This window comes from Lithobates pipiens, unplaced genomic scaffold (genome assembly GCF_037356315.1).
Source record: "Lithobates pipiens isolate NorthernLeopardFrog02 unplaced genomic scaffold, aLitPip1_a1.2 Scaffold_19, whole genome shotgun sequence".
NCBI lineage: Eukaryota > Metazoa > Chordata > Amphibia > Anura > Ranidae > Lithobates > Lithobates pipiens.
The window spans coordinates 577,372,905-577,386,894 of record NW_027507764.1 but is presented as its reverse complement, the minus strand read 5'-3'; the positions used below and the strand labels follow the sequence as shown (position 1 = coordinate 577,386,894).

Here is a 13,990-nt window from a genome sequence, read left to right as displayed (position 1 = left end):
GTATTTCAGATGTGGATGTGTTTTATACACACAATCCTCCGGCTCTCTGCCTCCTCCCCCTGGATCACACTGCTGCCTTATACACACAATGCTCCGATTCTCTGCCCCCTCCCCCTGGATCACACTGCTGCCTTATACTCACAATGCTCCGATTCTCTGCCCCCTCCCCCTGGATCACACTGCTGCCTTATACTCACAATGCTCCGGCTCTCTGCCCCCTCCCCCTGGATCACACTGCTGCCTTATACACACAATGCTCCGGCTCTCTGCCCCCTCCCCCTGGATCACACTGCTGCCTTATACACACAATGCTCCGGGTCTCTCCCCCCCCCCCCCTTGGATCACACTGCTGCCTTTTACACACAATGCTCCGGCTCTCTGCCCCCTCTTGTGAGTTGCCAATTGTCTTTTATGGAATAAAATGTCTTAATAGTGCTGCACTTAGATGGACGCGGCTCTCCTTCTGCCTTTAGATACTGCCTCGGACATGGTGTGCATGCGCTGTGTTGACGTCACGCCAGCTGATCAACATTATCAGCTGGTGTGACATTTTGCATGCGCATATTCATCGGAGGCATTTTTTGACTGGGGGGGCAGTATTCGACAGGACACTGGAACTACAGAATTTGACAGTGTTGACTGTCAGCATGCATTGAGAACGCTACTGGAAACATTGGACGGTATACATCTGCCACAATGTTGATTTGCAGCAGATCCCCTGCTCATGGACCATCGGTGCTCCATAAACCACTGGTTGGTGACTGCTGCTCTAAACTAATAGTGTGTGTGTGTGTGTGTGTGTGTGTGTGTGTGTGTATGTATGTGTATAGATATAGATATAGAGAGAGATATAGATATAGAGAGAGATATAGATATAGAGAGAGATATAGATATAGAGAGAGATATAGATATAGAGAGAGATATAGATATAGAGAGAGATAGAGATATTATAGATTTTATAGATTTATAGATATTATAGATATAATAAATATATATATATATTATATGTGTGTGTGTGTGTGTGTATATGTATGTGTGTGTGTATATATATATATATATATATATATATATATATATATATATATATATATATATATATATATAATTAGGGCTGTGGAAATTTAAAGATTAATTCATTTAAATTTTTTTTGATCAATCAAAATTCTTTTGATCGGTACTCACCTCTCCGCTGGCTTCAGGGAGTTCAGTCGGAGATCTAGTGACATCACGAACATCGACGTCACCGGACTCCTCCCCCTACCCCAAGTGCCTCCGTCTGCTAACGAAGGGAAGGGGGGGAGGAGTCCGGGGATGTTGAAGTTGTAATTGAACGTAACGCGCTCGAGGGAGGAGCTACGTATGACGTCACCCGCTGCTGCCCTATGGAACTAACACGATTGTCGGCTTTACATGCTGTGTTTTTATCATCTTCATGTGAGTAGTGTTTGAACACAAGATATATAATTGAAATTAATCTAATCTATTTAAAAATAAATAAATCGATTAATCGAACATGAAAATTTTAATCAGTAACAGCCCTAATAAAAAAAAAAAAATATATATATATATATATATATATATATATATATATATATATATATATATACACACACACACACACAATTATATCAATTTCTTTTTTTTTTTTTTTCAGAGGAGAACCTGTCTTCTTCTTTCCTTGCAATTAATTGGATAGTTGAAGTGCCCTCACATATCACATGGTCACTTTAGATGCAGATCGTTTTTAGTAGTGTTCTTCTTTAATGGACAGTTTCCTGCTTTTGATTTTCATATCCCAGATGAGTGAAGCCTCATCCACCCCATGTGCCCATTATTGGTGTGCCAGTCATGGTAGGGAATCCATGTTTTACTCATTACTACATTCCATTCCTAGTGATATCTCTCCCACACAACAAGCTCCGCTCTATTAACGCTCATGAATTATTCTGTATCCATTCAGTGTGTTGTTTTTTTCGTTTTTTTTTTTTTTTTTTGCTGCTCTTTAATCCCATCTCTCGCTCCACCCGAGTTCTTACAAATGTGCTAGACGTGCTGTGATTTACCGACCAAATCCGTCTCGGAGAAATGTCTCGTTTTTAAAGGGAAATGGCTGTGATCGGGGCTCATTAAAGGCACAGTGTCTCAGGAGTGGCATAATCCACTTTAGATCTCATAAAGATCTCAGTTTAGGCTGGTTTGGAAGTCCGATATTGTTGCATTAATCATATGAGGATGGGTGGCTGGCCACACATCTTTAGGGACCTTGTACAACTTGACCGTTATCCATCAGCTTTCATTCATTTCAGTTCCAATGTCGGCACACTTGTACTAGTATGCACATACCAGTACACATATACCTTTTTTTTTTTTTTTTTTTTAATGCAGCTTTAAAAATGATCTGTTAAAAATTTGAGTATTGAACAACTGATTACCTGCGACCAACACACGATGCAAGTGCAATGAAAAGCAACATCACTTCTTAGGCCTAATGCACACTGGATATTTAGCCCTGGTGCATAAGACGCTGGCATTTAGGTGCGGGTGGATGGTACACGGGCGCCATCCCAGCCCTGCAGCCAGTAAATCTCTATTAGAGACTGACAGCTGCAGGCGTGCCATCCAGCCCTGCTGCCGGCAGCTGGGAAATCTCTATTGAAGGCTGACAGCTGCAGGTGCCCCATTTAGCCCTGCCGCCAGTAAATCTCTATTGGAGACTGACCGCAACAGGCACGCCATCCAGCCCCACAGCCAGTAAATCTCTATTGGAGGCTGACCGCAGCAAGCACGCGATCCTGCCCTGCTGCCAGCAGCCAGTAAATCTCTATTGGAGGTTGACAGCTGCAGGCGCGCCATCCAGCCCCACAGACAGTAAATCTCTATTGGAGGCTGACTGCAGCAGGCATGCCATCCAGCCCTGCTGCCAGCAGCCAGTAAATCTCTATTGGAGGCTGACAGCTGCTGCGGCTGGATGGCACACCGAGTGATATTGCGCTTTTAGTGCAGTATGCATCCAGGGATGAATGCCCAGACTGCTCGCATTTCAAGCGTTCATCTTTGGGTGCATACTGCATTTAAAAGTATAATATCAGATATCGCCATCCAGCTGTGGCAGCCTCTAATAGTTTTACCAGCAATGGGGCTGAATTGTGCGTCTATACATAGTTACATAGTTAGTAAAGGTTGAATAAAGACACCAGTCCATCCAGTTCAACCTGAGTGTCTACAATTGTTCCTATCCCTGTACATTGCACACTCACATTAGTCACTACCCTCAAGGAGCCCACAATCCAAGGTCCCCATTCATATACTAGGGCCAGTTTTGGACGGAAGCCAATTAACTTCCCAGCATGTCTTTGGAGTGTGGGAGGAAACCAGAATACCTGGAGGAAACCCACGCAGGCACAGGGAGAACTCCAGGCAGGTAGTGTCGTGGTTGGGATTGGAACCAGCGACCCTTTTTACTGCTAGGCAAGAGTGCTAAACTCTACACCACTGTGCCGCCCCATACCATCCACCTGCGCTTAAACGCTGGTGCCATCTTGAGTAAGGGCAGATGATTCATGTAGCATTCGCTTCCTGCAATCCATCTGTCCTTGGCTCAGGCATGCCGGCTAGAGGGTGTGCTTAGCTGAGACTGCTTCTCCTTCCCTTCTGAAGACTCCTGGGAAGTATGACATTCTTTGCCTAGGCAAGAAAACATGAAGTAAATGAAGAAATGTAAAAAAAAAAAAAAAGTTTAATGCTTATTGGGTATTCTAGATATCCTCCATAATGGAGGAAATCCCTGCATGGGCTATTGCCAAAGCCCTCTTTCAGGCCGGTAAAATGATTTGGAAAACACCAGAAGTCAACGGAACCTCCCACAGTGCAAGAATGGATTCCCCAAATGGGTGAAATCACCCGCCTAGAGAAGATTATCTATCAACATAGGGGTAAGCGAGGCAAGTTTGAGAAGTTATGGTCCTCCTGGCTAGATGTGCCGGGTTTAGCCCCAGTAGACCTGGTTATAGACAGGATATTCTAACAACTGATAGACTACCTGCAGTGCAATAATACCAGTAAACATTCTTTTTGATAAATGAGTTGCTGTGTTTTGTGGAGCGGGGTCATGGGTCACTTGCAGCCGGCACCGTTCGGTCGGTGAAGCGGAGGGTAGGATGCCGCAAGTGGAGTAACTTTATCTGTCCAAGTCAGAGCTGATATTGATTGAGAGCTTGGTAGGTCAGTCGATCGTCAATTTAGTTGCATTAATTCATCGTTTGGAATGATCAATATTGATTTGTGTGGCAACCATTACAGTATGAGATGTTTTCTGTGTCCCGTCAATATAAAATTTGATCTGAAATCAGTCGTGTGTCCAGAATTGTCTTCCTTGATATGTAAAAAAATTAAAATAAGTCTGCTTTGTGTGGCGTGCTTGCTCAACTGAAAGCTCTTTTTCCTGCACTTCTGACTGTTCAGTAAAACCTGTTTCTGTTTTCATTAAATACCTTTATTTTACATTGTGACATCATCAATGGGTCTCTGTGCTTTTCTATGCAATGCAGGCAGATCATGGCTGTCGCTAGCAGTGGGCTGGTTCTTGGGAGGAGTTATGGAAATATTAAAATGTTTTGATGGGTGGATGTCAGTCTGGAGCAGAGGTCTCCAATCTATGGTCGGGGGGGGGGCCTCCTCCCTCCCTCCTAACTCCCTAACTTCCTCCTAACTCCCTCCCTCCTAACTCCCTCTTGCTCCCTCCCTCCTAACTCCCTCCCTCTTGCTCGCTCGCTCCCTCCCTCTTGCTCGCTCGCTCCCTCCCTCTTGCTCGCTCGCTCCCTCCCTCTTGCTCGCTCGCTCCCTCCCTCCCTCTTGCTCGCTCGCTCCCTCCCTCCCTCTTGCTCGCTCGCTCGCTCCCTCCCTCTTGCTCGCTCGCTCGCTCCCTCCCTCTTGCTCGCTCGCTCGCTCCCTCTTGCTCGCTCGCTCGCTCCCTCTTGCTCGCTCGCTCCCTCCCTCTTGCTCGCTCGCTCGCTCCCTCCCTCTTGCTCGCTCGCTCCCTCCCTCCCTCTTGCTCGCTCCCTCCCTCCCTCTTGCTCGCTCGCTCCCTCCCTCTTGCTCGCTCCCTCCCTCCCTCTTGCTCGCTCGCTCGCTCCCTCCCTCCCTCTTGCTCGCTCCCTCCCTCCCTCTTGCTTGCTCCCTCCCTCCCTCTTGCTTGCTCGCTCGCTCCCTCCCTCTTGCTTGCTCGCTCCCTCCCTCTTGCTCGCTCGCTCCCTCCCTCTTGCTCGCTCGCTCCCTCCCTCTTGCTCGCTCGCTCCCTCCCTCTTGCTCGCTCCCTCCCTCCCTCCCTCCCTCCCTCCCTCCCTCCCTCTTGCTCCCCCCCCCCCCACTCCTCATGCATGAGAGCCACGGTCACGGAACAGGGCTCTGAAGAAATGGCACAGGTGAACGCTTCTTCAGAGCACATGTGGTGATGATGTCATTCAGTAAATATCTCATAAAGGGTGCACGTATAGGAGACATTTACAGTACCTCTAGGTAAGCCTTGTTATACAAATTATCAAGTGAAGTTTACCTTTTCTTTTAGGCTCCTTTCACACTGGGATGTTTTTCAGGTGCTTTTGGGATGCAAAATAGGACCTGTAAAGCGCCTAAGAAAAATGTCTCCCCTGTTAGAGCCCGGTGTGCTTTCAGGATGTTAGAAAAAGTCCTGCAAGCAGCATCTTTCGGGCGGTGCGAGAGCGCTGTATACACCGCTTCTTCATTGCCCCTGCCATTGAAATCAATGGGGACCGCTGCCGAATCGCCTGCAAATCGTGTTGGCAGCGGCTAGTTACAGGCGACTTTAACCCTTTATGCGGCCGCTAGCGGTGGATTAAAGTGCCCCGCCAGCTGCCAAAAAAGCTCCACTATTACAGTGGTAAAGCTCCGCAAAAAATTTGCGACGCTTTACCGCTAACGCCCCCCACGCCAGTGTGAAAGTAGCCTTAATGATGGGACACTTTCGCCCACTGCCACCAATGATGGGGCATTATTCTACCTATTCACATTAATGATGGGACACTTTTTTTCTCCCACTGACACCAACAATGGGGTACTATTCCTCCCACTGACACAAACGTCTGCCCCCCCTAAAGTCTGAAGGACAGTAAACTGGCCCTTTCTTTACAAAGTTTGGAGACCCTCTGGTCTGGAGGCGTTCCCGGGCATGTTGTATTTTGATGCAGACCACCTGAAGTAACACCTCCATGTATTGCTGAGCCTCCATGATTGAAAGAGCCACAGTCCGGTGAATGAAAGGGGCGAGCTGCTCTCTGCATGGGCTTATAATAAAAAAAAAAACAATACAGCGCCATTCAGGTCTGTAAATTTAAAAATGACCGATTTACAGATGCGAATCATGTGCAAATGTATATTTATGCCCATCATGATGTATTGGCCGTGCATTTAAAATGAATAGACTTTTATACTGCAATGCATGTTAATACGCAGCACAAAAATCATGTTGACATACCACAAATATATGAAACCGATCCGACTGTGCGAGGATATTAGGACCGTCCCACTCATGTTCTCTGTATAAGATATTTGAATAAAAACAAGTGCACTGTGATATTGTGAACTACATTGTTGTTGTTGTTGTTCCTTACAATGACCAGCTGGGGGCGTCATGTGAACCCAGGAAATGTTTGAGAATAATTCCTCTTGATGTTTTGAAATACTTTACCGAGCAAGAATAATCCTCCCACTTGACTGCTGAAATCCTTTTTGCTCAGTTGAACAAATTGAGTGGGATATGGAAACTTCAATCTCAATTCCAGGAAAACTAAAAAAAAAAAAAAAAAAAATCAACCATTGCCCCCAATTCCTCCACCCCCAAATTAAAATTTCCCGGAGTTTGGCTTTAAAGTGATTTCACACATAAACCTTGTAAAACAACAAAACAACCCATTCCATTTAGGATTGAAAGGAAAGGAAAACATATATGTATGTGTGTGTATATGTATATATGTATGTGTGTGTGTGTATGTATGTGTGTGTGTGTATGTATGTATGTGTGTGTATATATATATATATATATATATATATATATATATATATATATATATTATATTATATATTTTTTATATATATATTATATTATATATTTTTTATATATATATTATATTATATATTTTTTATATATATATTATATTATATTTTTTTTATATATATATTATATTATATTATATTTTTTATATATATATTATATTATATTATATTTTTTTTATATATATATTATATTATATTTTTTTTATATATATATTATATTATATTTTTTTTATATATTTATATATTAGAGCTGCACGATTCTGGCCAAAATGAGAATCACAATTTTTTTTTTGCTTAGAATAAAAAGATCACGATTCTCGTGACATAAAATCTTTCACATTATACAAAAAAAAATGTGCTGACTTTACTGGTTAGTTTTATTTGTTTTTTTAATTCATTAAAGTAATAAAAAAAAATAAAAAAATTGCATTTGAAAGACCGCTGCGCAAATACAGTGTGACATAAAATATTGCAACAACCACCATTTTATTGTCTAGGGTCTACTAAATATATGTTTGGAGATTCTAAGTAATTTTCTAGCAAAAAAATAATAATTTTAACTTGAAACCAACAAATGTGAGAAAAAGGTTACATTTTTTTCACTTGCACACAAAGTCAATTCCATTGACAAATTGTTACAATGTTTATACTTCAGTTCAACTGATAAAGAATGTTTTGATTCTTGGCACACTGCCCAGTTTCTCTTCCTTTCTTTTGATGGCTTCAGAAGAGCAAAGAGAATTCTTTGCATAGAAAGAACTGTGAAACACTTTAGTCAAGATGGTTGATAACGATTCTTGATTGTGCAGATATATATGTGTATATGTGTAATAAAAATAAAATCACATTCTCTGTTCTCAGCTGCATAAGAGCTGGGGGGAGGAGACGTAATAGCACACTGGTCTTCCCAGTGAATGGCTGTGCAGTAGAGGGGTCATGTCAGGACAAGTCTGATTATTGGAGGAAGGTAAGCAGAGTTCCCAGCACGGCTAGAAAGCTGGCCACAGTGTGCTCTCCTGCTTAGTGTGGTCAGTTTTTAATAGGAAAGTAGAGGGACTGGCAGGAAGACCAGTGATCTCCTACAAAGAGAATAGGATGCTTTCTTATACAAGTACATGGTACAGCAGTCACATATCAGGAATATGAAGTGTTGGGGTAACAAATTCATGTTTTGTAGTTTACCGGTCCTTAGATGTGGTTGCTGCGTTTTTTTTTCTTCCTGTTTGTTTTTACTTGACTTTATGGCGATTCATGCCAGTGAAACACTTCCTCTCTTGGGGTGGCAATGCTCACTCATATCTAAAGGAGGAGCAGCGTTGTCACCCAAGGTTTTTCTGATTTGGACTCAAAACGCCTCCCCATAGGCGTGCGCAGGAGGTGTGCCAGGCGGGCACACCTTAATCACTACTTTTAGTGCCGATTCCCCTTACTACCCAGGTGTCCCCTGTTTTGGCCCCCACTCCGCAGTGCTGATGGGCCCCCCCCCCCAGCTGCTGTGGGGGATGTTTCAGGATAGAGAGTGGGGGAGGGGTAATTTACCAGCACCTTCCTTTTTATAAGTGAGTTCCTTGTTTTCATTCATAACTGAGGCATAGTAAACTGTTTACTATGCTTCAGTCTTTCAGTTTGTGAATAAATAGGAATGCCGCTCCGCGAAGAACACTTCGCATTCATTCACTGTCCTGTGCAGCAGAGAAAGGTGTGTGTGTGTTTTGAGCTTTGGGGTGCACACCCCTAATGCAATAGGCTGCCCACACCTGTACACCTCCCGCTTCTGTGATCTACATCAGTGCTCATCAACTCTGTCCTCAGGGCCCACTAACAGGCCAGGTTTGCAAGATCACTGAAATACATCAGAGGTGATATCATTTGCTGCTCAGTGATTGCCGTATTCTAGCATATGTCTCCCCAATGTAATATATAAAACCTGGCCTGTTAGTGGGCCCTGAGGACAGGGTTGATGACCACTGATCTACGGGACACCTTCTCCTTATGTACTGTAGATGAGGAGAAGGGAACTGGGAATGCCGGTGGTGACGCATTGTATTTTGGGATTTCAGGAAATTACAAGGACGAGAGATTTTTGTCAGAATGTGATATTCTGTACTTGGAGAAAATGTAAAAAAAAGAAAATGAATGCAGACAACACATCTAAGCACATAACCTGCCATATGTTACATTTTCATTCTTAGGTTTAGTTATCCTTTATATTTACACTTGCTGCTAAAGCGTTTTTTTTTTTTTTTTTTTTTTTATCTCGCTTGCATAAAATGAGGAAATGTGAAAAATCTAAATTATTATAAAATTGCACTCATACCCCTCATTTCCTCCACTTCCCCTCCCAAGTGGTGATGGTCTCCGAGACTAAAAGTGGTCAACTTGTCACAAATTGAAAATTGTTATTATCTAATATTAAAGGATCTTTTTTTTTTCTTGTATTTTGCAGATCTTTCAAGGCTTTCCTTCTCATCGGGTGAGTAGTGCTGCAGCTTTTGTTGTGGTTTTCATCATAACTGATGTGAATTGTATTTATAGCTCTGACATAGGCTAAAAATAAACAATTTTGTATTAGTCTATACCTGCAGAGGCCAAGAAGAATGCACCCCAAGGTCTACATTGACAGGGTTTAAAGCCAATTATTACCCCATTTTGCTCTGTAGACATTAGGCTATGGCTGTTCAACCTGTGGCCTGCCAGCTGTTGCATAACTACAAATCCCATCATGCCCTCTGCCTTTTGGGTGTCATGCTTGTAACTGTCAGTCTTGCATTGCCCCATGGAACCTGTAGTCGGAGGGCCACAGGTTGCGCACCCATGGGATGCACCTTGTAACTGTCAGTCTTGCATTGCCCCATGGGACCTGTAGTCGGAGGGTCACAGGATGCGCACCCATGGGATGCACCTTGTAACTGTCAGTCTTGCATTGCCCCATGGGACCTGTAGTCTGAGGGCCACAGGTTGCGCACCCATGGGATGGACCAGGGATATGCAATTAGTGGACCTCCAGTTGTTGGAGAACTAAAAGTCCCATGAGGCATAGCAAGACTCTGACGGCCACAAACATGACACCCAGAGGCAGAGGCATGATGGGACGTTTTGTAACAGCTGGAGGTCCGCTAATTGCATATACTTGGGATAGACCAATGGTCTCCAAAAGTTTGGAGACCCTTGGGATGGACCATCTCTGCACACTTGTGAAAATGTTTAACGTGAACCTGTGAAGAAAGACATGGGAGGGGGGGGGATGGAAATCCTCGTGTGGGTGTACACATCGGTGCGCCCTTGTGAATGAGGCCTTGGCTTGCTAAAGCACTTGTATAATAAGCAATTGCTGTGTTACTTCTCCATAAAACTCTGCAGCTCTGTTTACAGAACTTTTTTAGTTTCCGTGCTTCCAGCCTCTTTCAGCCTTTTCCTGTTTACGTGCACTTGCTTAATCTTTGCTCTGGACTAGCTTTATGATGGTGACCATGCATCTATAGTGTCTGCATGTGACAGGGTGATGACTTTGGAGCACAGCTGTATGTGAGACCGTTGTCAACCAATAACAGGAAATGACTTAAAAGGATCTTGTAGTGGAACTCCAGCTTTTTTGTGTGTGTGTGTGTCGTATCCTATCCCCTTGTTTAACCACTTCTTACCCCGCCCCGTAGTCGAAAGATGTCCGCAGGCGGGATCTCCCATCCTGGGTGGGCGTCATATGATGTCCTGGGCTTCCCGGCTCTCTAGGGGGCGCGCACGCCCACTGCGTCATTCAGGAACCTGTGCGTGATGCCCGCTGGGCACCCGCAATTGCCGGTAACAGAACCGGGACATGGATCTGTGTGTGTGTGTGTAAACACGGCCTGTCAGGGTAGAGGACAGTTTGTGTGTTCCCAGTACAGAAGAGTCCCCTCCCCCTACAGTTATAATCACTCCCTAGGTAACACATTTAACCTCTTGATCGCCCCCTAGTGTTACCCCCTTTCCTGCCAGTGACGTTTATACAGTAATCAGTGCATTTTTACAGCACTGATTGCTGTATAAATTTGAATGGTCCCAAAATAGTGTCAAAAGTGTCCGATGTGTCCGCCGCAATGTCAGTCACAATAAAAATCGCAGATCATCGCCATTACTAGTTAAAAAAAAAAAAAAAAAAAAAGGAAAAGAAAATAATAAAAATATTTCTAGACTCATATGCTATGGCATGTTATTGCCATCATCCCTGAATTATAGACCAAATTTTTGGTACCTCAAGACCAAATGGGATTTTTAAGGCAATATATGAAATATATAATACTTATAAAAAATATTTTTTATTTTAAGTACAAAAAGAAAAAAACTATATATAGAAAATAATAAAAATGCCATAAATCCTCTATTTTGTAGACGCTATAACTTTTGCGCAAACCAATCAATTTACGCTTATTTTTTTTATTTTGTTTTTCCCAAAAATATGTAGAAGGATACATATTGGTCTAAACTGAGAAAAATGTAGATATTTATTTAGCAAAAAGTTAAAAATATTGTGTGTGTGTTTTTTTTTTTTTTTTCAAACTTGTCACTCTTTTGTTTATAGCGCAAGAAATAAAAATACAGAGGTGATCAAATACCACCAAAAGAAAGCTCTATTTGTGGGGGAAAAAAAATATAAAAATTTCATTTGTTTACAGTGTTGCATGACCACGCAATTGCCATTCAAAATGCGACCGCGCTGAAAACTGGCCTGGGCAGGAAGGGGGTGAAAATGCCCTTTATTGAAGGGGTTAAAACAAAAAAAACAAAACAAAGTTCAGTGTTCTACTTAAAATGATAGTGAATCACGTCATTAAAAAAAAAAAAATCCCCAGACCCCTCCCCTTTCTCTTACCTGAGCCCAATCTGATCCAGCAATGTGCTAGTCTCTCCTCATTGGACAGATTGATAGCTGCTGTCGATCAAATCCAGTGACATGGGAGTGGGGGGGGGCAGGACCGAGTCCTGCTGTCTGTGTCAATGGACGCAGCAGCGGGGCTTGGGAGCTGGCTTGCATGGGTGCCCTCCAGGAAAAGCGGGTTTCTGTGGGGCCACCCAATGAAAAGGAGGGGCCTGAAGCACATTTCTGTCTACAGGTATGCTTCTAATAAAGCTGACCCGTTGGTAAAATAAATATTTCCTAAACGTGCACAGTTCAGAAGATATTCACTCTTGGCAGCTGGCGACATCCTTCTTCTTGGATGCCCCCAAGAGTCAATATCTTCTAAACTGTGCATGTTTAGGAAATATTTATTTTACCTACGGGTCAGCTTTATTAGAAGCATACCTGTAGACGGGAAATCACAAAGTGGACCTTACTACCACTTTAAGCTGACCATAGACAGTCAATGTTGAACTGGCCGAATTTCAATCTGTGTGTGACCGTCCCCACTTCGACATAAGTCGATTGTTAGATCAACTTCTGTCAGACAAACAAGTTGGAAACATTTTGTCAGTCAGCGGTTGTATCCCGATGAGGGAAATTCCTCCATCCATCTTGTTTTGTGGATGGAGGAATCTTTATTTATTTTTATTTTTTTTTAATTCAGTCCTCTGGTTTCCCATTTAATGTTTCCCCCATCTATCTCGGGGACACGTCATCGCGCAGGCTGGACTCGCAGTACTCCAGGACTGAGCTGCACTCGCACATTTGAATGCTGCTCAGTCCTGGAAGAATGCGCGCTCCCTGCTCCTGCCGAAGGAAGAAGAGGAATCGGACAGACGAGAAGACTGCAAGAAAAAAGGTAGGTATAGGTCAGCGATGGCGAACCTTGGCACCCCAGATGTTTTGGGACTACATTTCCCATGATGCTCAACTACACTGCAGAGTGCATGAGCATCATGGGAAATGTAGTTCCAAAACATCTGGGGGTGCCAAGGTTCGCCATCACTGCCCTAAGGAGTGCTTTATAACTGTGTGGGGGAGGTTCTTTTACTGGGGCAAGACCGAGATCCGTGATCCTGCTTAGCAGAAACACAGGATCTCCGTTCTGCATCTGTCGGGAACGATCGGTGGGTCCCTGTGGACATTAGGTCCACCGGACCCGCAGATTGGCTCCCGCTGTGTCAAATCACACCTGGAGTTAGGTCGGTGGTGGCGTGCGCCGCAGACCCGGAAGCCATCACTGGTATAGGGCTTAAGGTGAAAAGGAAACTAAACCAGAAGAGGAGACCTTCAAGTGGTTATAAAGGCCCAAGGGTTTTTCACTATAATGCATTACATTATGGTGAAAAACTTTCTGTGCTGCAGCTCCCCCCCCCTCCCTTTTTTCCTTACCTGAGCTCAATCCAGCGATGTACCCGAGCGCATTGGCTTCAGCCACGCAGTGCCTTTCCTCATTGGACAGATTGATAGCGGCGGGAGCCTTTGGCGAGTCCTGCGGTCTGTGTCAATGGACGCAGCAGCGGGGCTTGGAAGTGAACCCGCACGGGTGCCCCCAGGAATAGCGGGTTTTCCATGGTGGCCACCCAATGATGAGGAGGGGTCTGAATCGCAGAGGGAGCACCCCAGAAGAAGAGGATCAGGGCACAGAGCAGGTAAGTATAGTATAGGCATGCTTTGTGTGTGTGTGTGTGTGTGTGTGTGTGTGTGTGTGTGTGTGTGTGTATATATATTATAGTGTGTGTGTGTGTGTGTGTGTATATATATATATATTGATTGATGGGAGGCAGGTGGGTGGTTCTGATTGCTTGGAGTTGTGCTTTTAAAGGCCTGATCATCAGATATTTTAATGAAAGCTGTATTTAAAAAAGAAAAGGTACCTTAAAATGACAAAAATACAATATTATGAGAGAATCACAATATTATATATACCGGTAGTTATTGGGATTCTTCTTTCTCTAATGTACTCCTGCAGGCCAGTGACATTTGCAATGACCTGCCAGTCTGAGCTGCAGATTTGGAATATTGATATTCCTGTAATCCTCC

At 43.8% G+C, this 13,990-nt stretch overlaps 1 protein-coding gene across 16 annotated transcripts in view; it reads left to right on the top strand.

Annotated features, from left to right (window-relative positions):
• The window catches only part of PTK2 (protein tyrosine kinase 2), a 549,666-nt gene that overhangs the window by 115,675 nt on the left and 420,001 nt on the right, over positions 1-13,990 (top strand). For all 16 annotated transcript variants that reach the window (XM_077493396.1, XM_077493389.1, XM_077493392.1 and 13 more), the window contains exon 2: positions 9,515-9,541. Coding sequence is in view for 15 of the 16 variants with exons in the window: in XM_077493389.1 (XP_077349515.1) it covers positions 9,515-9,541 (27 nt within the window). In the remaining variant the exon portion in view is untranslated. The remainder of the gene's footprint in view (positions 1-9,514; positions 9,542-13,990) is intronic.